We start from the raw sequence: 27,961 nt of genomic DNA on the forward strand, positions 1-27,961 counted from the left end.
TTGACATGAGACTTCATTTGGAGTTTAATTGATGGTGTTGTTGATATTTAAGTTGTTTCTGATTATGTGGTTTTTATTTAGTTATTAGTGTTATATGTCTTGCTAACTATATTAGCTTGCTAAGTAGGATTGCTATGATCACTGAACATAAGTATAAATTTTTGTATATGAAAATGATTATTTAGCAATATATATATATATAAGATAGTGAGTTAAATCTTATAATAATAAGAATAAGATAAGCAAATGAGTTAAAATAGATGAATAAATAAATAAATATGCAAATAATGTTTAATAGATGTTGAGTTAAAATCTATCATATAAATTTTCATTTAAATGAGATAGATTTAAATTCAACTCGTGCTCTCCAACAATGTTTTATCATATAATTATTAGAAAGATAATCTATAGACACTTTATTTAGGTAACGGTTGAGCACTTGCTTAAAGTTTGTTTTAGTTTTCCAAAATGCTTACGATGAGTCACATTTACTGTCCACTTTTGTAACATCCATGAATTTTGACCCGTTGACTTTAAGTGTCATGTTATGAATTATAGTAGTTAATGATATCTTTAAATCCATCTTGTGGTTAAATGACTAATTGTATACTCAATGAGCCGGTTGACGGTGTGCTAGATGTAATGTCGTGGGTTTTGAACTAATTAGTTATGTTGACGGGTCAACCCATGGATCAAAGTCTTGACCCATGACCCACCTTAGTCAACCCAACCCCCACCCACCTTATCCTTTCCTTCCCTTATTCTTCTTATCTCTCTCTTCTTTACTCCCAAGAACACACTCTCCTTTCACTCTCTCTCTCTAATTTAATTCATAGTTCATGGAAATTCAAGCTTAGTTAATGCAAGAATAATAATCTTATCACCATTTTAACTTCATATCAAAAACTTGGGTTCCAAAGTGTAAGAAATGACCTCATTTGAATCAAAATTCGGGTTTGAGGATTTGTGAAGCTTTTGGTAAGTAAATTCTACTCTATGACCTTCACTTCATGTTAGTAAATGTATCTATAGTTGTGCCAAAACATTTTCGGGTCACAAATCGGGCCAAAAGTCGAATTAGGGTTTGTCTAGGGTTAGTAATGGGTTAAACCGAATTTGAACTTGAGTTTGGTGTTTTGAAGAAAGATTTTGAAGTGGGTTTGGGTTATTCATGTGTAAACATGCTTAATTATGCTTCATATTGAGTTTTGATGCTTCACAAATCGATTTTGGGTGTCAAAAATGAGTTATGGGTTAGTTTTGGTGTGTTTAGGTCGAAATGGGTTGCTGATGCTGAACTGGGTGAGCTGCTGCGCAGCTAGTTAAGCTGCCCCGCAGCTTCACAATTCTGTTTTTCAGCTGCTGCGCAGCTAGTTAAGCTGCCCCGCAGCTTCACGAGTCTGTTTTTCAGCTGCGGCGCAGCGATAAGTTGCGGCACAGTTGGGGGCTTCAATCACTTAACTTTTTCCTAGCTTTAGTTCTAACATCCTAGGATCGTCCCGACCTTTCCGGAATGTACTCTTATGACCTTATTGGTGCCCTACACATGACAAACGAGTCGTTTAAAGTTGGGTGTCCTCTTTGGAACCTAATTCAAGACATTAACATAAACTAAATAAACATATAACTTATGTTTGAGAATGAGGCGACCTTGGGGCGACTTCATTTTGGTTACAAACTATTACATGACCTCCCTAACGACCATGTTGGGTCCCGAAAGTCTTTCAAAGCCATAAACTAAAGCTAAAACCTAGTTAGAGAATCGTCTTTGGTGAATAATGCATGTCTTGTATACATTACTAGGTTGTAGACGCGTGGAGCACTATAATCTCATCTTAATTCGATATTAGCCTCTTTTGCCAATCAAGGTGAGTTCGTATCTCCCTACTCTATTGAGATTCGGGCTGAAAAGTGTACATTGTGTGTTTATTTGTTTGAATTAGTTGTTTGTTGATTGAATGATGATTGATGGATGAATTATTGAAATTTTTTTGTGTGTGTTGGTATTGAGAAAGGTTATATTTAGGTTAGATGTGCATACATGGAAGTCGACTTAGCTTTCAAAAGGTTTGAGATGTGGAGGGTTAGCCGCTGGTACACCCTGTATACAAACATCGAGGACTCTTTGAAAGCAAGCCCTCTCAAGTGTATGTATGTATAGTTTGATCATATTGTTGGTTATTGGATGTTGGATTGATGGATTGTTGGGCTTGCATTGTGTTGGTTGCTTTGAGATGATTTGGTTGTCTGTTGAGACAAATGTGTTTATCCAGGTATAGACGTATACACTGGTGTTGGTCATCCGGGTTATAGACGTATATTCGCCGACGTTTTTGAGATGCCACAATGGTCATGGTGATGACCTGTGAGTATCGTTGCATAGATGGCATGATGGCCCTACATATTATATGTATTTTGGTTTGGCATGCATATCATTCACATCATGGCATTGACATTGCATTGATTGTTCTTATACGTTTGTTATATAGTGATGCATTGGTTGGATGACGTGTAAGACTACTTGTATGTGATAATTGTTCTTGTTTTTATGATATGTGGTTATGGTCGGTGGTTCATCTTGGGCCACCACTACGAACTCACCAACCTCGTGTTGACTTGTAGAACACTTTTCAGGTAATCAGGTGGTTCAAGGATGTGATGCATGATCTGGTGTAGCTTTTGGTTTCGGGCATGGACTTTATGGATCAAGGATTCATTCGCCCACTTTTGGATTAATGCTTAGGATCGATAGCCATCTCTAGAATTCTCTTTTGTAAACTTTGATGGTCATTTGCTCCTTGTGCATTGTTTGAATATTTGACTTGTTGTGGATTCACCGAATTCATTAATGTCATTTAGTTGCCTACGATAATCCCTCCTTGTGCTATATGATTTCCGTAATATTTCGATCCCTAGCTCGGGGTGTTACAACTTTTCTTGTCGAGTCAAAAACAACCCACCATGATGGTCACTCAAAGAGCAGGAAAATCGATTTGTGGTGTTTGATGATTAATAAGCTAACTTTCTTGTGGCATAATTTGGGATTTATATTACCGTATGGTGATGATAAAATAAGATTATAAAATCATGATAATAGAAAGAGGTTAAAAAAATGATATTATATTTGATTTTGATAAATAATCGAGATGAATAAAGAAACCGATGAAATAGTTAAATAAGACAAATGCTTATAAGATATGTGATAGGTATAAATTTTGGATTAGGTGATGCCTATCATTATTTTTTTTTACATACATAAATAAATATATATGTGTGTGTATGCGCATGACTAATTATATAAGTTGGTACTAACTTATTAAATGTGCCGTTATCCTTTTATAATAGGTTAACAAGGATGATAAGTTTTACTAGTAGGAGTGATTAGTAGAGTTTGAGAGAGAAATAAGAGTTGGTCTTATATTTATATTTATAACTTAATATTTGACAGTTATTTAATTTTATTTTTTTTTTAAGTTTTGTAATGTGTTTCGGGATTTTCTTTTGTTGAAGTTTTATATGGTGAGTAACACCAAAATTTAATACTTAGAACCTCCCATTAAGAATTTGTTATATATGAGGGGGGAGTGACTTTTTTTTATTGCATTATCAACGCTTTGTTACAAGGATTTTACTTAAGGATTTGTCACATATACTAGAAATAGTCCTTTGAAGTCAAATGGCTGTAGTTGAAACGAGTTTCTATTTTTAAGGTATATCTTGAGACTATAATCTAGACTGACTAGCGGTGGTATGGGAGAGGAGCTCCTATACATTTTAACTATACGAATATAAAACCATATGACTATGACCCTAGACAATAGGATTCCCCAAGATTAGCATGCATTGCAAATTACAATAACGTGTGCACCTAGTAGGGAGTCATACACAAAGATAAGTCTAAGCGGCAAGAGCGTTGCTCTTCATCTCAACTATGAGAGGATGATCAAGACGTTGGGACGAAAAGGGCTTGTCAAGCCATTGAAGTCAACTCATGGGCATGAATCGAATCTGAATCTAGATGACGTGAAAAATCCTGATGAATTGAATGATGATTGATTTAGATTCAAAGAACCTAAGGAGGATAAAAAGAATGATACAAGCTTCAATGGTGTCAAAAAGTCAGAGTCAATATCAGCAGCAGAAGGGTTGACTGAGATGAAGTCAAACAAACCTGACTATACATTTCTCGATGAAAATGGGATTCTTGAATTTGATCGTGCTAGGTTTGTCGGGAATGAGTCAACTAACTCGAATTATGAAACGCGTGTCTGATATCCCAGAAGTATCATGCATAGACCATGACAAGTAAGGTCACGCAATTGTGAGTTTTAGTAACGGATACAAGCCTTTTTGGCTTTTGAAGAGGTACAAGTATAGATAGCAATTTATAGCAAATTTTATCTATTTTCATATTGTTAGCAATAAATAAGGGCTATTCGTTTTTTGGAGCCTTGGTTTATGTCAAAGTAGGATCAAGATTAACATTTGCGAGTTAGGTTTAGACGAGTTGTGAAGAGTACAAAAGTTAAGAAAAATTGGGCATGCTTATGATACATTGTCATTGCTATACAAGAAAGGTTTGCAGCACTTGTTGCCTATTCCTATTTTTTGTTTTATGAATTAACACTTTAAATACCTTTAATTAAGCTATGTTGTTTATTGATTTGGGTATGTCCAAAGTGGCTATATATATCTAAATGCATTACAAATTTTCTAACTAGTATATATATAGAGTGAGAAACTTTAGAAAGACGTGTATATATTTCTTGTGTTGAACCAATCAACCAATGGCCAATTGTAGCAACAGGTTTTGGTAAGTTCATACATACTACTGATTTATGACCATATTTGCATGTTTAGTTTTATAATCATTGGCATACAAAAGCTTAGAAAATTAAACTGTGATTAAAATGACTGATATGAAGCAAATCCATTATCTATTTATCTATATGAACAAAAAATGACTGATATGAAGGAAAGCTACATTTATTTATATGAAAATATGAGGTGAAACAAGTAAAGATGATTCTGGCGATTGAACTCAACCACTATATCATTTGACGTATCCCGAATTCCTAATGATCATGATCGCATAGTCATGTGTTTCGCTTGTCACTATTGTTGTTGAAGAAATACGGCCCCCATGTTGATTCATGGAAAGTGACCATGACTACCAAGTTAGAAGGAATACACGACTTGAACTTTATAACAAGCTATAAATCCAACGGGGAGATGTTATTAATCAATGAGTTATCTAAGGTTTCAATTATGATTACAAAATCTTATAAAAAGAATATAGGTTAAGGTGGAAGCTACTGATATAAGTCTCATTTGTATAGCTCAGCGCCTCCTTGTATTATTATAATAATGTAAATAAGTGTATGGAGGATGGATTAACATAAAATAAAAAAACCAATGGACTTAATCAAAAATACGACAATCATATCATTTTTTTGATTAAAACCCCTTTTTGTAATTACAAACTCAAATTTAACCAAATAGCAATATAAAATAAATCAATGGAGCTGTATATTTTGTTAGATAGTGTTTACTTAATTCATTAAGTTGTTTATTTTATTTACTTAATAAACAAAACAATTTATTAACTTAATCCATGTAGTTTATCTATTCAAAGTCACTCATTTTACTACCCAATATTTTTTATATTTTGTTAGTGACTTCGAAAATAATTTATATTTATGAAAGATATGATATGAGTTAGTCACTCAATTTTTTACCAACGGTAAAATGTATGTACTGTTTTAATCGTGGGTGAATAAACAAAGACGATCATTCTAGGGTTTTTGTAAATACAAAATCAATGGAAGCAGAGGTAGCTCAACAGTATTATAAAACTAGGTGATCGTTTTAGGCCCCCAAATTTTTAAGGCATCAAAATCTTGTATATTAGACTTAGTATTTAAATTTTGGATTAAGTATCATTATATAATTTACATTATAATAACGTTTTTTTATTTTGCATCAATATCCATTATTTATAGTTCAATAATTTTTTACTTTAGTTTATATGGTAATGAATTTTTTTATTTAATTTATATGGTAAAGAATTAGGCCCAAAATTAATCTCCCTTCAAAAAAGGGCCATTGAATGGAAGCACCACCATGAAAAACCAATCCAATGATCACCGAACAAGATGATGAATCTTCAGCATCGCTGGATGGCAGCAGCTATCAGCTCCACGATCTCGACTCAATCGAGTTCCTGCCCAGCCTCGTGGAGATCGATTTAACAGCCAATCGATTGAATAAGTTAGATTCACGTATCTCTAATTTATCTCATCTCAAAAAGCTTTCTCTTCGTCAAAATCTCTTCGATGATGCCGGTGTTCAACCTCTTTCCAGCTGGACCTCCATTTCCGCCCTCGAGGTATCCATACATACATAACATCTGTATCTATATCTATATAAGCTTAAATTATCCTATTATTTTTTTAAATTTTTAGTATTATTCTGGCCTTGAGGTATACATACATATATATCTGTATTTATATCTCTCTGTGTGTGTGTCTTATATGCATATTATTTTTTGATTATTAGTAATAACTTTAGATTAAACTTTTACTATATTATAGAACATCAGGTAGTGTAGGACAACTTTTTCTATAATTATATATATATATATGTGATTATATAATAGAGGATTTATAATAGTAGTTGTGAAATCATTAGTATTTAAGAAATATCAATAGGTTTAATATGGTTTACACTTGAAAATATTATGATTAGATAGTAACGTGTGGTTATTGGATTCGGATGTCGAAACTTCATAATTCCTTAAGTTTGTATAAATGTAGTAATACGACCTGGTGATACTTTTGTATGGTTATGAATCAATTTTTAGTGCCATATGATATTCGGCAATTAGAGAATCCGTTTTCAAAATTTTATTAAGACGGAGCTTGTAATAGAAATTGTTGTCTATGAAGAGGAGCTCTGCTGACCATCACCATCATATAAGACAAACAAATCTTACTGAGCGAATTGCATCGACTTATATAGTGAGCCATATTAAGCCAAACAAAACTTGCTGGGCCAATTGATGTATGTTTTTTATAACTATGCCTCGTTGTTATGCCACTTATATAGTTATATCTGCCCAAAATCTATCACATTATCAGCAAAAGTTATTTAAGATATCCGTTATATGTAGAAATGTAGAATAAGTTTCTTTTGATATGACTATATCCATGTTCTCTAACTAGGTGAACAATGTACACAATTTGCTGTTCAAGATGAATTTTGTGTGGATCTATTTTCTTACTTGTGATGTTTATGTAGGAGTTAGTTCTCAGGGATAACCAGCTGAAGTCTATTCCCGATGTCAGCATATTTGAAACCCTTTTGGTATTTGATGTTTCCTTCAATGAAATATCATCGATGAGTGGACTGTCCAAGGCATCAAACACACTCAAGGAACTCTATGTCTCTAAAAATGAAGTTACCAAGATTGAGGAGATTGAGCACTTCTCTGAATTGCAAATTCGTGAACTTGGTTCCAACAGATTACGGGTGAGTCGATGTCTTTTAAGTTGATTATTATTACATTCTGCAGAAAAAAGTATACCAATGATTGCAAACAGTTCATGATTACATACTTGCATGCTAATAGTTTTTAGTTTTTACTTTGCTTAAATATACGATGATGGACTTGTTGGCTTTCACTGGCATAGTCATTGAAATCTTAAGAGTGGATTCCCAAAATTGTGTGTTCGATTGCCCAATCAGTCAATCACTGGTAGCAACATGTAATATGATATCGCCAATATAAAAACTAGAACTTGCATAAACACCATATTTGTCTGCCAGAATACCTACACATCTCAAGTATCAAGTATGTGTTGTTTGGGACCTTCTTAAACTTTTCTCTTCTAGGTGATGGAGAATCTGCAGAACTTGACCAAGTTACAGGAGCTATGGTTAGGTCGCAATCGTATAAAGTCCATCAACTTATGTGGATTAAAATGCATCAAGAAGCTCAGTTTGCAAAGCAATCGGCTAACTTCTATGAAAGGGCTAGAGGTAGCTCTTTTGTAATTCTATAGTAAGGGGGTGTTTATGTTATATATCTTTTTACAAAAAAAAAAGCTAATTAGCGTATTCAGACCTTCTAGAAAGCTACTCAAGAGCTTCTAAAAATAGCTTATCAACCAGAATCACCTGATATACTGCAGAAGGGCCTTTTGCGTTTTGACAACACAAAAGCTGATAAGCTCATTAAATAAGGTTACCCAAGCACCCCAAAATATTTTGTATGGCTTTTCTACCAAAATGACTAGGAACTGTTTTTATGGTTTCTACTCTCACCAGGAATATACCGCCCTAGAAGAACTATACTTGAGCCATAATGGTATAGCGAAAATGGAAGGCCTATCGAGGTTGGCAAACCTGCGGGTTTTGGATGTTTCTTCAAATAAACTTGCAGCAATCGAGGATATCGAGAAACTGACATGGTATGAAAACATCAGTTGTTTGACTTCATTCGTATCATATATATTTTTCATTAAGTAGTTGTTTCTATGTCTGTTTTCTCATTCCAGCTTAGAAGATCTATGGTTTAATGACTACCAGCTAGCATCTTTAGATGGCATTGCTGAAGCCGTTTCTGGTTCTAGAGAGAAGCTCACCACTATCTACCTTGAGCACAATTTATGTGTAAGCATAATCATCTATAATCCAAATTTCAAAATTCGGGCTTCTACATTAACTTTGGTTTCTTTGTGCTCAGTATAATACTCTATCCTTTCAATGAACTTCAATGAATTTTGCTAATCATAGTAAAATGGTTAAGTAGTTAAGAAGCAGTAGAATGTCGTACATAGTATCAAACTATCAATCACCCTATAATCATAATTTTAAGGCGAGATCTACATCTTTTTGGCCCTTGGAAAACTCCCTAGTTATTGTTTTAATACACCACCAGTACTACAGAAACTACATATGTGGCAATCTGAATTCCATGTTTCCCCCATTTTTTTGTCATTTGGTTTTATTTTTAGGCTAAAAGGTAGGATTTTATCCTATGTGGCATCTCTACCATTTTTTGTCAATATTTGTTTTTTATTTATTATAGATTCAAAATAAAATTATTTCCATCTAAATCAACCATATATATTTGCTTTTAATACATTACAGTATTAAAAGAATAAGAAGTTAAATATATTACTAAACAAATCTTCTATATTACTTATAGACAAACTCTTTTTTTTTTTGTTAGATTTTAAAATTCTTCTATATTACTTGAAATATCATATTTTAAAGTTTTCTATATTACTTCAAATATATCATTATATTTCTTCAACCACTTAAATTCAATCCTTCCTCTGATAAGATTCGAAAAAATAATAGTTGGTAGGCAACTTTTCGTGTTATTAATACTATTACAATTATTTATTATAAAAAGTATTATTATTGATAGTTTTATTCATGTGATTAGATATCATTACATATGATATTGTTTTATTTTTATTCATATATATCTACAAAATAAAGAATATTAGTGAAAACTTTACTAAATTGATTGTTTTAAATAGCCGCACATCGTGCGGGTAAAACCCTAGTATATATATATATATAATAGTAATAAAATCACTACACATAGATTTTAAATTTTATATGAACATGTGGGATGAAATAATTAAGATATTTAATGTTTTCTATGATTATATTAAAAGAAAAAAAATTAATTTAGCGGGATTGTAAAACTACATTTAATAATTTATGAGATTAAAATATACAAACAATATGGTCTGATGGTTTGACATCTTGCGCTTTATGCGTGTGGTTGTCGGATCGATCCCTAGCCCGCATATTTTTTATTTTTCTTGAATTGGATAGATATGTCATTCCGTTGATGAGTTGTCAAGCATATAGACCAAATTGATATAAAAACGACACGTAAGACAAAAGCATAAACCAAATCGATATAAAAACGACATGTATGACAAAAACTTATGTGACGAGCTTAGAGATATGCCACATGAGCGCTGAAAGATAGAGAATTATATATAGATATATATATATAGAGAGAGAGAGAGAGAGAAGCTAGCTAGATTAAGATTTTAGGCAGGATTTTTAGGATATATAATGTTTTCATTCCTTGGGAATACTGATATGTATTTGCTAAAAATAAATATAAAACGACTAGTATATCTTTACGCATCGTATATGTTTGCAATTTTTTTCTTTTGGCCTTTTGTTTACAATTTATTCTTTACAGTGCTTTCTTATTTGACCAGTCATAATATAATAATGATAAGATTGATTTTTTTTTTTTTAAAAAAGAAAAAAAAGAAACAATTGATAATAATTAATTCAATATCGTGTATTTCATTTTTAATGGTCGTTAGTAGTTTGGACCAAAAGTATTGACGGAACACGAATGTCAGGAATGAAATTTGTAATTTTATGAAGTTAAGGATGAAACCTGCAGTTTGTGACCAAACCTAGGAACGAAACTTCTGATTTATCCTAATTAATAACAGTATAATTTTAGACGTATTTGCTGTTTAACATTATTCGACCAAAGCCGCTTCTTTGTTGTTAACAAATGCTAAACATGTCAAGTTGACATTAATTTATTTAACTTCGAATTTATAACTAACTCCTCTGCTCCGTATAATTATTTTAAAAAAAAAAAAAAAAACGATATAACATAACATAGTATTAAGATTTTAGCAGATGCCCCCTGTCCCTCCCCTGTTCGGCGGCACCGATTAGAGCACCGCGCATCTCTGGCCATACCAAACCAATGAAGTCTCCCTCCAACCTTCTTACTTTCTTCTTTCCTTTTTCTTATTTGCGATTTTCTCATTTATATTCCTCTGTTTTTTTGTATGTAGATTAAATCATTGAAAATAGAAATTAAACCTTAAAATTAGTCGATCGGTAAACTTCTTTTATCATTTTTCTGATGATTTATTTTTACAAACTTTATGGGTTAGCAAAATCCTTCCAAAATAAAAAAGGTTGTTACTCATATAAAAGTATTTATATATAGCAGAAGCTTATTGGATGCCTTAAAAATGTTAAGTTCATGTGAATGTGAAAGATGCAAACTGGTTTGTTTACTTAATTATTGTTAAAAAGTTATGATTTTTCTTTGTGTTGGATGCCAGCAAATAGCAATCTGAATTTTTGATAAAATGGATTATCCGTTGTCCCTTGAGAAGTTGTCGCCAAAGTCCGTGGATGAAGAAGATGGTTCATCACGTTCGAACGCAAAGTAAGTACACATAAGTATGTTTGTTGCTAAGATGATACTAATATACAATTTACTTGATTTTTTGCTAGTTATCAAGTTATGTTAGGTTAGAGACGTAGGTTGGGTTACCTTGGCATTTTACCATTACTAGTATGTGTTTATATTCTAAATATGTATAATATAAACGTATAAAGTTGATTGCTTGAGGCATTTACTTACAAGCCTCTGTTAATGACCCATACATGAATAAAGTTGATTTTTATTAGAGTCAAGAAAGAATTACACACAAATATAAACATTGCTTGAGTAGGAAACGAGAATCTCAACAGTAATGTTTCTTTAACTTGACTCCAGATATGTAGTTGTCATGCCGATATTGAGTAGTGAACCTGGTAACATGGTTTGGTGTTGTCTTGCTGCTAGATAGCCAACAGAGCCAGTTTTAGCCCAGAGATGCGGATGCAAACAGTAGAATTACAATAACTGTGTTTGCTAAAGTCTAACCCTTATTACATTTTTGCAGGGGGGATATGCATGTAGTTTTAGTATCAACTGGAAGCTTCAATCCTCCTACATTCATGCATTTACGCCTTTTTGGTATGCAGTTGGACTTTTTTTCTTGTACCAAGTAGACTAAATTTCCGATTCCATGTCCTGGATCTTCGGTTACATGACGTACATAACTGCTATTTTCTTAGCTGTGTCAGTTGGTTTTTAATCATTTCTAGTCTAGTGGATTGGCACATATGATCTTATATGTTTTATCAAGTAGTTACATGCTTACAGATCCAAAAATGAGATTCAATATAATTTGATGTATTCCGAATGTCTGTTTTCATGCTTAGACTTGGCGAGAGATGCACTTAACTCAAAAGGGTTTCATGTTGTTGGAGGTTATATGTCGCCTGTAAATGATGCATATAAGATAAAGGTATGTGACTTCTTGCAGCTTAATATTATTCATGCCAGTTAAAGAAAATTCAGACATCTAATGGTCAAACCAAAATCTTGTGAGGTTTTAAGACTTTTATTGTTTTATCATTTTCTAAATGACAATGATAGTTTGCATAATTATAATTATGAACCTAATTATATTTGTATCAACAATATGCCACTTTAGTTTAATCTATTGTTTTGAAAGATTTTTTTTTGTGTGTGTGTGCAATCACCTATGGCCAAGATCCTGCTACTATAGCTTATTGCGTTCCTTTATCAGATTCTTAAGAATTGGTGTAATTGGTGAATGAGCTGAAATATTTATCTTTGCATAGGGTCTCATACCAGCTGAGCATCGTATCGCGATGTGCCAACTAGCTTGCAAAAGTTCTGAATTTATAATGGTTGATAGCTGGGACTCTCACTCTCACTCTCTTTCTCTCTTTCTCTTACACACACACATATGCTACTAATACCCTATTCGAACATATTGCAATGTACTTTTATGACGAAAGCATGTTGAATGTAGAATAACTTTATTGTTTAGGACCGATGTAGATTTGATCATCTGTTTCCTTAATATGGACTTCTTATTTTCGGGTAAAAGGGATACCCTGGTTTGATATTATATATATCTACAGTTAAACTCAAGTTGGTGACATCCCTACTTGCGGTTCTCCTTCCTCCGAAGGCTACAGACACAATAGGCTGTCTATGCCAATTGTGTAATCAGCTGCAGATTCATACAATACATCGAGCTTTCAAATGCAAGTTCATTGACATGATCCTCTATTATAAATCAAGACCACTATAAAACTATCGAAAAAATTATCAAGATTTCAAGATATTGTTGCTTTCTATTTTTGGCTGCAAACCAGCTGTTATTGTAAATATCTGGAAAAATATGGTTTTTCTTGTCTTTTGTTTGAGGAAAAAATTGGATATGAACGTAAGTTCCAGCCATCACCACTTAAGTGGGTGGTATAGAAGCTTTGGTCTCTTGAAAAAAACACTAGGATTTAAATCCTGACAAATGGTTTACTATATGGTTTATAGAATAGAGTAAACGGAAAGTAAGATTTGCTATAACAAAAAATAAAAAATTGTAAGAAGTTCATTGTTATGTCAAAAGTAGTTGCATACCATAAAAGTAATGTTTCAGCTGCAATTTATTCAATGCATTTTTTCTTCACTGAAAGGTCAAAATTGCAGTACATGTGGCGTTTTAGTTGCATTTTTTTCTTACCAGAAAATTGTTCAAAAGTGTATAACCCTTTGCGTTCATCAACTTGGAAGATAAAAAACAAACCTAGGTTATTGCTGGTCTAAATAGCTCAATGGTTGGGTACTTGTGACGTTTTAATGCTTTCCTTGCCCTGTTTCATTATTTTGTTCCATTCTCATTGTATATTGGGTACTGAGGATACAACAATTCCATCAGACAGGGTAATTGATAATACACCATGAAATCTCACTGTAACCGCCATCTTATACAGCAAGCTCTACATCATTAAAAACATGAAATGAATTAAATGGACTTTTCAAATAACAAATTGATAAAGTGAGAACTGTCAATACTAATAGAACCAAATAAAGATACAATAGCTTTCGTTTCTCTTATGAAGATCAACAGCTAACCAAATCAAACAATCAAAGGTTCATCACACAAATGACATTACATTCAGGTTCGACTTCTGAGTTGAACTACATTTGATGTCCGAGATTTCTGAAAATTAAATACACCCACCATAATGCAAACCAAGCAACGATTTATGAGTTCATTATGTTTTTTCCTTAACAAACAAGGTAATGCATGTACCAATAGCACAAAGTATCCATAGTGGAGTAAAACAACACCAAAAACACCCATCCAAATTTACTCAAAAGTAAAAAGATTGTAATGTGGTCACCTCACCTGATACTGAGGCAGCGACAGATCTACTCAATTTAGCGTCCCTTTTGGAACCCAATACGGCTCCTGCCAGACCCTTCATACCCTTCTCGTGTAGACGACCCGCCACTTGCTCTCATAGTGCCTCCACTTCCAACTTGTGGTTTCTTCCCTCCCTTGACCTCTGTAATAAACTGGTCCAAACCAAACGGATCAGCTTCTTCAGCCACGTCCTTCTCAAACTCAACCGGTCCACTTCTCGATCCACTTGTCTCACCAGCACCGCTGAACCCCTTGTCAGGTTTGAACCGGTCAGTTTTTCTGATCTTCTCGAGCTGCTCATCAGCCCCACCATACATCTCATCATCGGCATCTTTCTTTGGCCTATATAAAGTAGATAAAGTCGGTTGTGCAGTGAACAACCCTTTAGTATATACGTTGTATTGATCATCAGTTCCAAAGCCTGAGTCCATTCCCTTATCTTGATTGAATAAACGTTGATCATACTGCACTTCACCTCCTTGAGCACCAGTAGATGCCACCCCGAGTGCAACCTTTTCACTAATATCACGGTCACGGTCTCTTGTGAGCTTACTCTTCTTCCCCATGGCTGCATCTTTAGCCTCCAACCTTCTCTCTCTTTCTCTCTCTCTACGTCTCTCTTCACGTATCTTCTCTCTCTTACTCCGCTCCTCTCTCTCCTCTTTAGATTCTCTAGGTTGGTCCCTATCCTTCACACGCCTGGGTTCCTGTTCACGTTCAACAGGCTCATCGATATCCATCACATCCTTGTCAGATGGTACGAAGGAACCATTACCAATAGGCGCCGGGGCACCCGTTCTTTCAAATCTTGCCTTTTGAGCCAAGGCCCTCAATTCTAGCTCTTTCTTTTCCTTTTCTTTCATCATCATTTCCTTTTGAACTTTGGACCTCATAGCAACAGCTTCTCGGGCTTTTTGCTCTGCTAAATACAAGGCTTCAGAAAGCTTTGCAAAATTATCATTAATCTGCACTTCCTGAAGTCCTCTCCCATCGGCTGCAAGACGTTTATCAAGTGGAATCGTGTACCCTTTTGGATTCTTCCAGTTAGAAATGCACGGAGGGATCTTCCAATCTTGTTGGTCTTTGACAGTCACGGGTCGTGGAGGCGAGTGCATAACCGGCACGGGAGGTGAACCATTAGCTTTAGGAACACGCTTATGCTTAAACTTTGGTGGCTCTAATGGGTCAACAGGCATGTCCACCATCCTAATAATCCTCTCCTTTGCACCTGAATTAAACGCAGCCGACTGCTGTGAAGGCTTATACTTGATAAACTTTGAATCCTGAGACTGGGTCTGCACATTCTTGGGCTGCGCAGCACTCAACCTGACATTCACAATCTTCTCAAGAGCCGCTTTCGTCTGCTGGGTGGTATCCTCAATCTCCTTCTGCTTCTCATCGTCCTCTTCTTCTTCTTCTTCCTCGTCTTTCAAAACCTTGGGAACTAAATCCCTACGCTGCGAATAAACAATCTTCTTAGCATTCTCATTTTGTTTCACAATAGCATCAAAAGTTAAATTCCCATGACTATCAACAGTAACAGGCAACGTCTTCTGCCCAGACGTGTCCTTCTTCCTACCCATATCAAGAGGATACTGCGCATAATGAATCTCAGGAAACGCCCCACCATCACCATAATGTTCTGCTTTCGACGGCCGGTATTTAAACCGTTCTGCCGTGTTATACAACGGAATCTTGCTACTTTTCACAACCGCAGCAGCAGCTGCTTCCTCCTCTTTCGGTGCACTGTATCTCTGCTTAAACCATGGATCACTCGAATGATCGTAGAAAGTAGTCGCCGATGATTTCGCAGGTGGTAATATCTCCTTCAAAGCAGCCATACTTGTATATACAAACGTGAAACAAAATCAATTAGATCGATATAACTTCGAAATCTTTATTTGATTAAAAAACCCTAAAAATTAGATTCATTTTATATCGAATTACTCAACAAATTAACAACAATTAGGGCAAATATAAATATAGAAAACCTAGATATAACGAAACGTAAAATAGATTAAGGATAGTTGTAAAAACCTGAGACGAATATTATTATAGGATATAATAATATCGGAAATTGGGGATCGCGGATGATTTTGATAATTTTAGGGTTTAATTTGGGTTGGGATTTTATCTTTTGGCTGCACCCCTTGTTTTTATGGACCCAGTCGGTGTTTTATTAATCAAAAGAAGAGTTAATCACATGAATCGTCCCTGTGGTTTGACAAAACTTGCAGGTTTGACCCCTAGCTTTTAATAACTACGGTTTTTCTCCCCGAGTATGGAACCCCGTAAACATTTTTGGTCCAATTATTAACCACTCTTAGAATTTGATGGGTATTATGTTTTACATTACTCGGAGACCAAAAATGTAGTTAACTTCTAGGGAAATAATTTTTTTAAAAAAGTTAATAATAATCAACACCATCTTATTCAATCTCTATCATCATCCTTATCAATATCAAATTATATTTTCTTAACCTCATCTTAAAATCTCACTAAATCACCACACACATAGACCAGTTTCATTAGATCTAACCATAAATTTCCTAAAAATGTAAAAACTATAAAAAGAAATTAAAAAAATAAAAGACAAAAGATAGCTCTTTTGTTAACTAACTTTTCGAATTTGCATGTCTCGAAATGGATATTAGTAACATGAAAATGTATGTTAAAGCCAACACGAAAAAAGTAAAAGTCACACAATTGTTTCACTGCCTTTGGTAAAATAATCCACCTTTTAAAAGTCCACCGTCATCCCCCTCATCACCATCATCAAACTCATCAAAGTAACCATAGACAATCCATCACCACTTCCAAGATTAACGCTCTTTCCATTATTGCCTTCACCTCCGCCACTTCATCTGGAACCTTGTACAGACTTTCACATTCCTATTACCTCCTACTTGATGCAGCTTAGTCATGTAAATTCCTCCTTTGCTAATAAAGCCGCAAAAATCACACAGAACAGCATTCTTGTCATTTTTGTCAACCAACTTGTTGTATTTCCATATGGATTGAGCCCGGCTAGCAACAGCTTCATTCATTATATCTAACAATTGGTAATGGAATACTTCACTTGCATAAGAAATAAAAAGACAGAAAGATGAAATACAAAATAGATAGAAGAAAACAATAACTAAGTACTAACCTTTCAGAGAATTAGAGATGGAAGAACTGATGTATTATGTGATATCTTTGGTGAAATATATACGGAAAATATGGAAAGTAGATATATATGCTTAATGTACGTGATATATGGTTAATGGGCCTTGGGCTTAGGGTTGAGATGGGATTTGGCGGAGATATGCTATGCCTAGCACCTAGGCGCAAAAAGCCATCGCTTTTAACAACTATGGTATGAAGATGTTAAGATATAGGCAGACCTTACATCTATGTAAGTAGAGAGGTTGTTTCCATTTTTTAAAAGGTAGAAGGTCTTCAAACATTTACATGAGATGAGAATTGAATCCATTACCTTTGTCTCCAGAGATGATAGATGATATACCATGATCACTCTTATACGTTACACGTCTGGCCCACCCTTTCAACTTGGTGAGTCAATGTAATTTCATTTGTGTGCTGCTAAGCAATTCCATATTTTACGGGGGGGTATTTTTCTCCGTTTAAGAAAATTCATGTAGGAGCCAATAATCACACAACACGTGTACAAAACTTATGTCGTTAGACCGAGTTCGAGACATTTATTATAGCGACTTCTGATCCAATCACACATACACACATCTAACTAATAACTGAACACCCTCAGTCGTCGTTGACTTCACTTAATCCGATCTCACTTTCAAAAACACACACACTTTTCGACGGCCATTAATGGCGGTTCCCGTCGATATCATCACTAAACCACCGCCGTCTTCTCCGTCACCGTCAACTCTCCGGTTCGCTTTTGGAAATGTTCTCGCCTTCTTCATTCTATTGTTGATTGGAGTACTTGCATTCTCGATCCGTTTATTTTTGGTATATATTTATTACTTATCATTCGGATCTCAATATTTAAGCTTGAATGTATTTAACTGATCTATCCGTATCTTATAATATATATATATATATATATATATATATATATATATATTATATATATATATTATAAGAACCAGCCGTCCGATCAATGCCTTGGACTGATCAGATCAAGCCTCCATCCTCCTTCTTCCTCCTTCTCCTGCTGCTGCGGCACCTTTATCTTCTCCGGCGAGACTGCTGCCGCCAGCCACCACCTCCTTCTTCTCCGGCGAGACAACCACCACTAGCCACCATCATCTCCGACTACCCAGCAACGGTGCCGGCAGCAAGGGCTTCGCCCGTTCCGTAGCAAACCGTCACCATCTCTTGGATCGCCGCCCATCAAATCCATACGTTTCCCATATGCGTCCCTTGACGGTCAGCTTAGAATGGATGAGGGCCTCTGGCCCGTACCGTAAACACCCGAAAACGGATCTGATTCTTGCCGGAAATTTGACTTACACATGTGTAAGTCTCGCCGGATGTGGTGGCAGTGGTTGTTCGCCGGAGAAGAAGGAAGAAGGAGGTTGTGTGACGGTTGCCGGAGAAGAAGGTCGCCGGAGATGAAGGAAGAAGGTTGTACTTTTTGTACTTTTTTTTCCTTTTACTACAAATAACCCACCCCTATACAGTATATCTATCTATACTTCTATACTATATTATAATAAATATCACTATCTCTCTCATAAAAATGTTAGATGCAATATTACTATTTTACTCTTAATAAATTAATTTACCTCATTGATGAGTATGGTGAAACCTCACCAGTACAGACCCCAATTTATATATGTGAGAGGCACGGATCCGATCGAGGCTTAGGATCGAAGTATAAGGTAAGGTGGAGAGATCGGCGAGGTTAAGGGGGCCGATTCTAAGGAAAGAAAGGAAGGGAAGACAAGGTAAGAAGGGAGCCTAGGTTAGAAGGAAGGGAAGTTATCAATATATATATATATATATATATATATATATATATATATATATATATATCGTCGTCGAAACCTTGAAAGGAGGGAAGGTTAGAAAGGGACCTAGCCAAGGCTTCAAGGAAGGAAAGGCAAAGCGTCTTTGGAAATCAAAGAGAGAAAAGGACGATACTTAGAGAGATAGAGGAGAAAGGCTCGGCCTCCAAGTAAAATAAATAAATATGTATTATATATATACGTACTTTCAAGGCAAGATCGTGGGGTCCACACCCAGCCGAAGGCTAGCAAGAGGAGAGAGAGAGGAAGTAAGGAAGAGAGAGAGAGGCAAGGTTCCTAGGAGGGAGACCGAAAGTGGGGGCCCACGCCTAGTAATCCCTAGATAGGAGGAAAATACCAAAGACTCCCTTGGATATTAATTGAAGCAGGGAAAGCAAAGGAAGGGTGGGGCCCACTTTCGGAGAGCCTTGGCCGAGTTTGAGGAAGGATTTGGCTATTAAAAGGCCCATTTATCAGTCAGCCAAGCTTATAAATTGCTATTATTGAAAACTATGTGAAAACTATGTGTTTTTTAAAGAATAATTTGAATTGTATTTCTTATATTTTTGTCTTGGTGCATTTTTGTTTGTCCTGTGTTTATTTTGCAGTGGCACTACGGTTTGTGACTCTTCATAATTGTGTGTATGATCCGTTTATGGAAGATCAGACTCCTGAAGTATATCATCCGTTGATGCGGTTTTTACAACGTTCTCGTATACGACATTTGATTTCTATGAATCCAGTTATTTGTGAACGTTATGTTAATGATTTTTGGACTAGTGTTACATATCATCCTGCTCGAGATGGTAATCAGGCTTACATTCGGGCAATTGTACATGGAAGAGAACTGACTTTTACTATGCAAGAGATGTGTGCAGCACTACAGCTTGGAGATGCGGCTCAGTTTGATGAAAGGATTGAATTTCCTTTGCCTTTGCGAAATGGTGTTGTAGATAGAATGGGATATCTCTCTTCGTTTCCTAAGAACAAGTGTATCAAGAAACCTGATTTCTTTGAGCAATGGAGGTTTTTCGCTCATATCATTGTTTCGTGTTTTGGACAGAAGAAGAGCGGTTTTGATTCTTTGAATGGAAGAGAGTTTTCCATGATGATAGCTCTCACTTACAATAAACCGTTCAGTTTTGCTAAGTTTTTGTGGGAAAATATTCGGTCAAATATTTCTACAGCTCTTGATAGTCGTTTTTTGATGTATCTGAGATTTATCACCGCTATCATTAATGATCGGTTGCCTGGTTTGATGCCTGTTGGCAAATTGTTGAAGGTTAATGTTGTTGGGACACGTATCTTTCATACCATGACTTCTCATGATACTGGTAGAACTGATAAAGAACTACGGGTGCCGTTGTTTGGTCTTTTGGTGGATGAGCATTATGTTGCGCCTGTTGATGATGGCTGGGAGGATGATGATTTTGTTGCTTCTCAGGGTCAAATACCAGATCCTGCTACTGTTGATCCTCAGATTCCGTTACCTGATCCGGCTGTTGTTGTTCCCGAGGTACATGTTGTTCATGATGTTGTCGACGTACACCATCGAGACCATCCAATGCATAGACCTCCTGATCCTGTAGATGCCTTTCTTGATCATGTTCTTGAGGATGATGGACCTCTTCCTGATATGTCACACTTATCTATACCGGATGGTGATTTCTTTGCTGACAGTGCTGGCTTGGATGAATCTTTTGATTGGGGTTCTGGTACAGCCTTTCTTGGGCTTGATTTTTCTACTCCTGGCTTCGATTCTTCTGTTGGACCTTCTACTAGTATTGGACCGTCTGTTGATCATCCCGGTATAGTTCCATATTCGGTTTCTACTTCTCTTTCGAGTGATGATGATACACCTTCGGGGTGTGTATATGGGAGAAGTGATTCAGTGTCGCCGGTAGGAAAGCGCAAGCGCAAGGATTCTGAAGAAGATGATGAAAATTATGAACCAGTTGTAGATGAACTTGCTTTGGCTGAGAAGACTTCTGAGAAAGGGAAAGCAAAAGCTAAGTTGGTTCCTCAAAAGCGTCGGAAGCAAGGTGTATTTCGTAAACCTGGTGCGGTTGTTATTGATACACCGGTTGTTTCTTGTGCTTCTGTGACTTCTATGGATGTTATGTCTTCTGAGATTCCTGCTACTGTTGTTTCTACTCCTGTTTTTACTCCTGCAGTTGTTTCTTCTGATGTTGTGGACTCTACTGTTGTTACTTCTGTGTCGTTTACTGAGATAGGTACAGGTTCTTCGCCTCCGCAATCTTCTTCTATGCCTCATGTGTCTGAGATGGCTGATTCTCACCGGATTTTTCGCTTGGAAACCATGATGGATACTTTGATGAATAAAGTTGTTGATCAAGATAAGGTTATTAATGATCAGGCTCAACTTATTGTTGCTTTGTCTTCTGAAAATGATCGTCTGGTTAAGCTAGAACATAATTATTGGGTGGTGCTTGAGCAGCTGGCCGCTAGTGAAGATGCCAATACTGCTTTGAAAGAACATTCTGATGGTCAAATTCGTAACCTTGCTAATGAAATGGAGAAACAGCAAGCTCGCCATGACAGGATGATTGGTGATGTGCAAACTCTTGCTACTGGATTGTCTTCGACTATTACAGATCTGAGTACACAGTTGGCGGCTTCTGATAAGAATTGGGCACAACTTCTTCATAAAGCTGATAATATTGAGAATTCTACGGAAGATAGAGTCAAAGATGCGAAGACGTTGTTGGGTAAATTAAATGAAATACTTGTTGCTCATCAACAGTCGATAAACAGTCATTGGGATACACTTGATAAAGTTTCAATTTGTATTTCAACCTTGCTCATCAACCCTGCTTCCATGTAATCTATGCAAAATTCTTGGGTGTTCGTAGCAATGAAGATCATGGTGTTTCGTCAGGGTTTAGTCATGGCATCTTTCTGGTTTTGAATCCGTGTGACATGTGTCCGACCTACTTTTTGGATCAAAGGCGCCTGATTTAAGATTAGGTGATTCAAATCAATCAGATGAAGATTGAAGACCGTGATTGAAAATCCGAGTAAACTGTTCATGATCTTTGCTTAACATGTGTTTGGGATTTTGTCGAAAAGCTTTTGTGATAAAGTTAATCATTTGTAGCCGGGTAATTGAAAATCAAACCTTTATTTAATGCCAATGATGTAGTGATAATTAATCCGGTGAGTAGTGAAGAGGTTGCAGATTAAGTGGTTCTCTATATATTTGGGAGATGCTTACCTTGAGGGGGAGATTTATATGAAAGACTTCAGGTGATTGGTGGATTCATGAAGATACAAGACAAAGTCAGACACTATTGGTTGAAGGCATAGATCTTGTGAGTGCTGCATATCTGAAATTCAAGTTACAGAATTTCTTATCGTTATGAGAGCTGATTAAATTCGATGTTGATTGTTGGAGATTCAACTTCTTTATCATATATCGGTTAAGCTTGAAGATCAAAATAGATTGAGCAATGTTATTTTGCATAATGTCTGGAGTGATTATATCCGAATTGCATGAGGAGGCAATGATGTCTGTAATACTTTGAAGTGATGATGTTTGGCATGATAATATCGCTTGGAGCTTAATTTGGATGTTGTTGTTCAGGGGAGAATTACAATCTGAGTATTGGATTTGTTAATTGTCATAAGGATACAGAGATTTTGTAGTTTGGAGATCAGTGTGTAACGAATAAAGATCAAATCTTACCGAAAGTAGACATAATATTATTAGTTAACGAAAATTTGTTGATTGCAGATTTTTTAACTAATGATTGTCAGAATTGATTGCAATAGTCAAGGAGTGCTTGATTGGGCATTTCTGTTACTATTTCCATGCATTACAAGTGAAGACTTTGAAGATCGATGAAAACTTCTAAATGTTGATGTCAAGGGGGAGTCTGTTGGTGCATTTCCGGGTGACAACATCATTATAGAAGTTTGTCTTGAGTCTATTGAATATGTACTTGTAATAAACGTTATTTTATTTCATATAGTAATAATAAAGTCAACCTCGAGTTGGTCAACATGTTGACTTGGTCGAGATCGACCTACACGAGACGTCGGCCCGACCCGGTCCATATTTAAGCCTATATATATAGATGTAAGGTTTAGGTTTCAGAAAAAGAGAGAGAGAGAGTTTTGGTTGCAACTTGAGAATCTCTCAGTTGGTTTTTCGTTTCATATCTTCACATTCAGAACTTGGTATTTTACTTGTAATTGCATTTACTGAAGTAATATACGGTTCAAGTTTATATTTACATTCGTGTTCTTGTTATTGATTGCTAGTGTATAAGATTTTCCGCACTTATACATTAGATACTTAATCTCGTTTGATCTGGTGGCAAAGGGACTTTCATTTCTATTATATAAGGGGGAGAGGTGTAGTCGGCTAAAATCATCGGCAAAAACCATCGGCAAAATCGGCAAATCGGTAAGTTTCAGCAAGCACAATCGGCAAGTTTTGGCAAAGAAGATCGGCTAGTTTTGGCCGATGCATATTAACGTTGGGAGCGTTTGAAAGTGACCTTTTTTTTTTGTTTTTTTCTAAAAGTGAACGTTGGGAGCGTCTGTGATTTTTTTAAAATTTTTTTTTTCCATTTTTAACTTCTATATATACATACACATGTATCACATATTTACCATCTCAAACAACAAACATCTATACTATCATCAAACACCAAACTATCAAATTTCATAAGGCAAAATGTCTGACGATGAACTACCCGTGTATATAATTCCTGAATTCGCGTCATCGTCGTCATCGTCATCGTCTTCTAGCAGCTTCGAGTTTTTGGCGTCTGTTGCTCTTGCAACCTTAGAAGAAGACACTACATCTTCTTCTGTACACTCACGAAGATATATTTGGAGAGATCGACACTCGGCTCATGAATGATTGATGAACATGTACTTTGTAGATGAGCCGATGTTTGAGGACGATGTCTTTCGCCAGAGATATCGTATGTCGAGGAGGTTGTTTTTGAAAATCGTGGAAGATATCACTGCAACATTTCCATGGTTTCGGTCTTCGGCGAATGCGACGGGTATTAGAGGGTTCTCGGAGATTCAAAAGTGCACGTGCGCGCTACGGCAACTCGCGTACGGCAACCTCGCCGACAACTATGATGAGGGGTTGTCGTTCTCTACTAGAACGGCTCGTGAGTGTCTAGACAACTTTTGCATTGCCATAAAGTATCTTTATGGTGAAGAGTATTTGCGTTCTCCGACTAGCCACGATGTTGCGCGTTTATATCAGGCGCATGAAGCCCGGCATCATTTTCCTGGCATGATCGGTAGCATCGACTGTACCCACTGGAGTTGGAGAAATTGTCCATCAAGTTTGCGTGGGCAATACCACCGGGGTGATCATGAACACCCGACTATCATACTTGAGGCCGTTGCTTCCTATGATTTATGGTTTTGGCATGCGTATTTTGGTGTTGCGGGCTCAAACAATGACAACAACGTTTTGAAGCAATCATCATTGTTTATCCTCGAAGTGAATGGGAAGTCTCCTGAGTACGGCTTTACCGTAAACGGGCACCGTTACGATAGAGGATACTATCTAGGGGATGGTATTTACCAACCATGGTCTTGTTTTCTGAAGGCGTATGCATACCCAGTCGCGAGAAAGGAGAAGATATTGAAGAAACTCCAAGAGTCTGCGAGAAAAGACGTTGAGCGAGCATTCGGGCTTCTGAAGAACAAGTGGGCTATCATCGAACGACCGGCACGGATGAGGGACAAAGAAAATATCGCCAACGCGATGTATGCGTGTGTTATTTTACATAACATGATACTCAAGGACGACGGCAACGCGATATCATGGTGTACATCAGGGATCATCCTAACGATATTCGTGCTACCGACCCTAATTTTCTCCATCGCTTACGTAACGAAGAGACGCATTACATGTTACGTCGTGATATTACGGAGGTAGTGGGAGAGCTAGATATCGATGTTTAGTGATCTTGTTTTTTATTTTTAAGTATTTGTGTGTTTTATGTTTTAAATAAATGTAATGTTTTAATTAGTTGTATTGTGTTTTTTAAGTTTAATTAAAGTTTAAGGAAGGTTTGTAAATTTTTTTCAATTGGCAAATTGACAAGAATTGACACTATAACATGTAGATTGGCAAGTTTTTGGCTAATTTTGGATCGGACACGTGTCACCTTACGATTGGCTAAAAAGTTTTCCAATTTGCCAATTAGCCAAATCCTTGGCACTACACCTCTCCCCCTAAGAGATTACTTGATTTTTCAATCTATACTATCTAATACTATATTATAAATGAGGAACCCTTTTTTTGATATTCTCAAAAGATGAATTGAAGTACCTAAATTGTCCATCTTTTTTATTCACTAATTTAAACATCTCTACCTAATATACCTATAATACCCTTAAATCTTAACTACTCATTTTTCTCTCTCTTCACAAATCTCAACCACTCATTTTTTCTCTCTCCTCCATAAATCATTTTATTCCTCTAATTTATTCAAGATCTTTTATCTCAAAAACCGTATATCGATAAATTATAAAAATTGTGTGGGTGTTCTTAAAATTTCGTACTCTTTCATTAGAGATGTCATTCTATATACTTTCGACGAATTTTCAAATTCTAGGGCGTACGGCTAAGGCATTTGGCTATCACACTCTATGCCTTATCACCTCCTATTACCTACCACCCCATCATCTTACCGCTGCAACGCGCGGGCTCTATCTCTCGTCTATATAAACAAACTACCCCCTCTAAAATTTAACACTCTATCTTTAAAATCTCTAATTTACCCTTTTAATTTATACTAACATCAAACACTTTATCCCTGAAATTCCAAAAATACCCTTAAAAACAATCGTACGCGTATCCCTTTCCTTCTCTGAAGTTGCTCACATAGTATACTAAAAAAACACACATGCGTTTCCGAATTTAATAATCAATCAACATAAAAAAACGTTTACTCTAAAACAACAAAGGCGGTTTGCACTTTTAGCCAGACTAAGAAACACTTGAGATACATTCATGTAATAACACGGTACCGCTACTTAACAAACGTTTTTTTCCTATGGTCTGCCGCATCATGCGGGTAGAATGCTAGTTTTTTAAAACACGCGTAATATGTAGTTTTAAACGCAAAATTCCAAAATCCCGTCAAGTGTATGTTTTCATATGTGATTATTGGCACATAAAAGTAAGATTGCATGTAGAAAATAAACTTTTAACAAGATTTAACATTAATGTTTAATTGTTGATTGCTCTTTTATAAGATGCAAATAGTAGTTAATTAAGCTCTTCAAAAGAAATTATCAAGCTAATACTATTGTCTTCCTTCGTGTACTTGTTTAATTTATGTGGCTTTACCGGAATGAATATATCGCAATCTTAAGGGAGGGTGGGAGTGGATACCCCAACCCCAATCTTTCCCAAATTTCCACATCACCATCTTCCAATAAAAACTCTCCACCTCAAACTTCCTCAATTCACCCCAAATCACCCCAAAATGGTGGCGCCACTCACCCCAACCCCAATTTTCACATCATCTTTTTTATTTCCATTTATTTTTACTTAACAAAATCACAAATTATATTAAAATTAAAAAACATACCCTTTTATTATATTAAAAACTAAAAAACATTACATAATACTTCAAAAAAAAGAAACATTACATAATACTAAAAATAACTAATCATCGAGATAAGCCAAATCTTGAGCCCATACGTGCTCCGTAAGATCATATCGAAGGCGATGGTGAACTTCTTCGTCTATCAACTCCGCATACACACTTTCATCGTACACCGGTTGCACTGGCGGGTCCATTATATGCACTACAAAAAAAGAAGGCCTTCAGAGACTGAAAAATCAGTCGTTGTTGATTATTCAGTTACTACAGCTTAGTCGTAGAAAGTAGCAGCCTATTGAAAACAGGAAAATCAAACTCTGAAGGCCTTTTTTTGTAGTATATGGACCGGTGAGATTGCCCTTACGTCCCTCTTAATGATCATGTTGTGTAAAATAATATATGTATGAACATACTTCCCAATTTTGTCTTTCGTTTGAGGTCGAAGAGGTCGTTGAAGAATTTTCCATTTACCTTTGAGGACACAAAAAACTCGCTCGACATCCTTTCTCGCCGCCTCTTGCAATTTCTTGAATCTTTTTTCCATAGGGTCGGTTGGATACGGGTATGCTTTAAAAAGTGTTGACCACTTGTTGTAGATCCCATCACTAAGATAGTAGCCACGTTTATAATCTCGGCCATTCACGCGGAATAAATAGTCTGAAGTCGTTCCGTTACGCGTTGTGACCTACAAATCGGATGTATTCAACACGTTGATGTCGTTGTTCGACCCTGGGACACCGAAAAAAGCATGCCAAATCCACAAATCTTGTGACGCGGTGATTTCAAGCATAATAGTTGGACCCTTGTGGTCACCCCTCGTGTATTGCCCTCTCAAACATCTAGGACATGCCGACCAATCGACGTGTGTGCAATCGATGCTACCAAGCATCCCCGGCAAATGATGTCGAAGCTCGTGGGCCTCGAAGATGCGTGCAACGTCGTGTGACGTCGGCCTGCGTAGGTACTCTCTGCTATACAACCGAATGATGGCGTCACAAAAATAATCAAGGATCTCGCGTGCGGTTCTGGCGGCCATGCACAAGTACTCGTCGTACCAGTCTGGCGCGTTACCCGTCACTAGTTGCCTAACGGCGGATGTGCATTTTTGTATCGCCATAAAACTTTTTCTTTTTCTTGCATCGTAACCTTCTTGGAAATACGGGAAGTTTGCTTCAATGTCACGCACGATATCTAAAAACATGGTCTTGTCCATTCAAAACTTCTTACGAAAGTAATCGTCTTCGTATTTTGTTTCTTGAACGAACCAATCATTCAAAAG

At 36.2% G+C, this 27,961-nt stretch overlaps 5 protein-coding genes across 6 annotated transcripts; 3 read left to right on the top strand and 2 right to left on the bottom strand.

Moving 5' to 3' along the window:
* Positions 1–6,101: 6,101 nt before the first annotated feature.
* LOC122608230 (protein phosphatase 1 regulatory inhibitor subunit PPP1R7 homolog) lies at positions 6,102–11,236 on the top strand. Its single transcript, XM_043781318.1, has 6 exons — positions 6,102–6,388; positions 7,300–7,530; positions 7,894–8,040; positions 8,329–8,471; positions 8,559–8,673; positions 11,136–11,236. The coding sequence occupies exons 1-6, from the start codon at positions 6,140–6,142 to the stop codon at positions 11,148–11,150; spliced, it is 900 nt and encodes a 299-aa protein (XP_043637253.1). The 5' UTR covers positions 6,102–6,139; the 3' UTR covers positions 11,151–11,236.
* Positions 11,163–12,630, top strand: LOC122609376 (nicotinamide/nicotinic acid mononucleotide adenylyltransferase-like). Its single transcript, XM_043782424.1, has 4 exons — positions 11,163–11,242; positions 11,745–11,818; positions 12,067–12,152; positions 12,493–12,630. Exons 1-4 carry the CDS (start codon positions 11,163–11,165, stop codon positions 12,628–12,630), a joined length of 378 nt encoding a protein of 125 aa, XP_043638359.1.
* Positions 12,631–13,297: 667 nt separating this feature from the next.
* LOC122608228 (SNW/SKI-interacting protein A-like) lies at positions 13,298–16,244 on the bottom strand. Of its 2 annotated transcripts, XM_043781317.1 has the most exons (3): positions 16,128–16,244; positions 14,073–15,932; positions 13,298–13,659 (listed from the first exon to the last, which is right to left on the bottom strand). In XM_043781317.1, the coding sequence occupies exon 2, from the start codon at positions 15,929–15,931 to the stop codon at positions 14,105–14,107; it is 1,827 nt and encodes a 608-aa protein (XP_043637252.1). In that variant the 5' UTR covers position 15,932; positions 16,128–16,244; the 3' UTR covers positions 13,298–13,659; positions 14,073–14,104. The 2 variants fall into 2 exon arrangements, with proteins under 2 accessions (XP_043637252.1, XP_043637251.1); XM_043781316.1 differs by lacking the exon at positions 13,298–13,659 and having other exon boundaries at positions 13,682–15,932.
* Positions 16,245–23,771: 7,527 nt separating this feature from the next.
* LOC122609377 (protein ALP1-like) lies at positions 23,772–25,004 on the top strand. The gene is made up of 2 exons (XM_043782425.1): positions 23,772–23,909; positions 24,018–25,004. Exons 1-2 carry the CDS (start codon positions 23,772–23,774, stop codon positions 25,002–25,004), a joined length of 1,125 nt encoding a protein of 374 aa, XP_043638360.1.
* Positions 25,005–27,367: 2,363 nt separating this feature from the next.
* On the bottom strand, positions 27,368–27,895 carry LOC122609378. Its single transcript, XM_043782426.1, has one exon. It carries the CDS (start codon positions 27,893–27,895, stop codon positions 27,368–27,370), a length of 528 nt encoding a protein of 175 aa, XP_043638361.1.
* Positions 27,896–27,961: the final 66 nt, after the last annotated feature.

This window comes from Erigeron canadensis, chromosome 7 (genome assembly GCF_010389155.1).
Source record: "Erigeron canadensis isolate Cc75 chromosome 7, C_canadensis_v1, whole genome shotgun sequence".
Lineage (NCBI taxonomy): Eukaryota > Viridiplantae > Streptophyta > Magnoliopsida > Asterales > Asteraceae > Erigeron > Erigeron canadensis.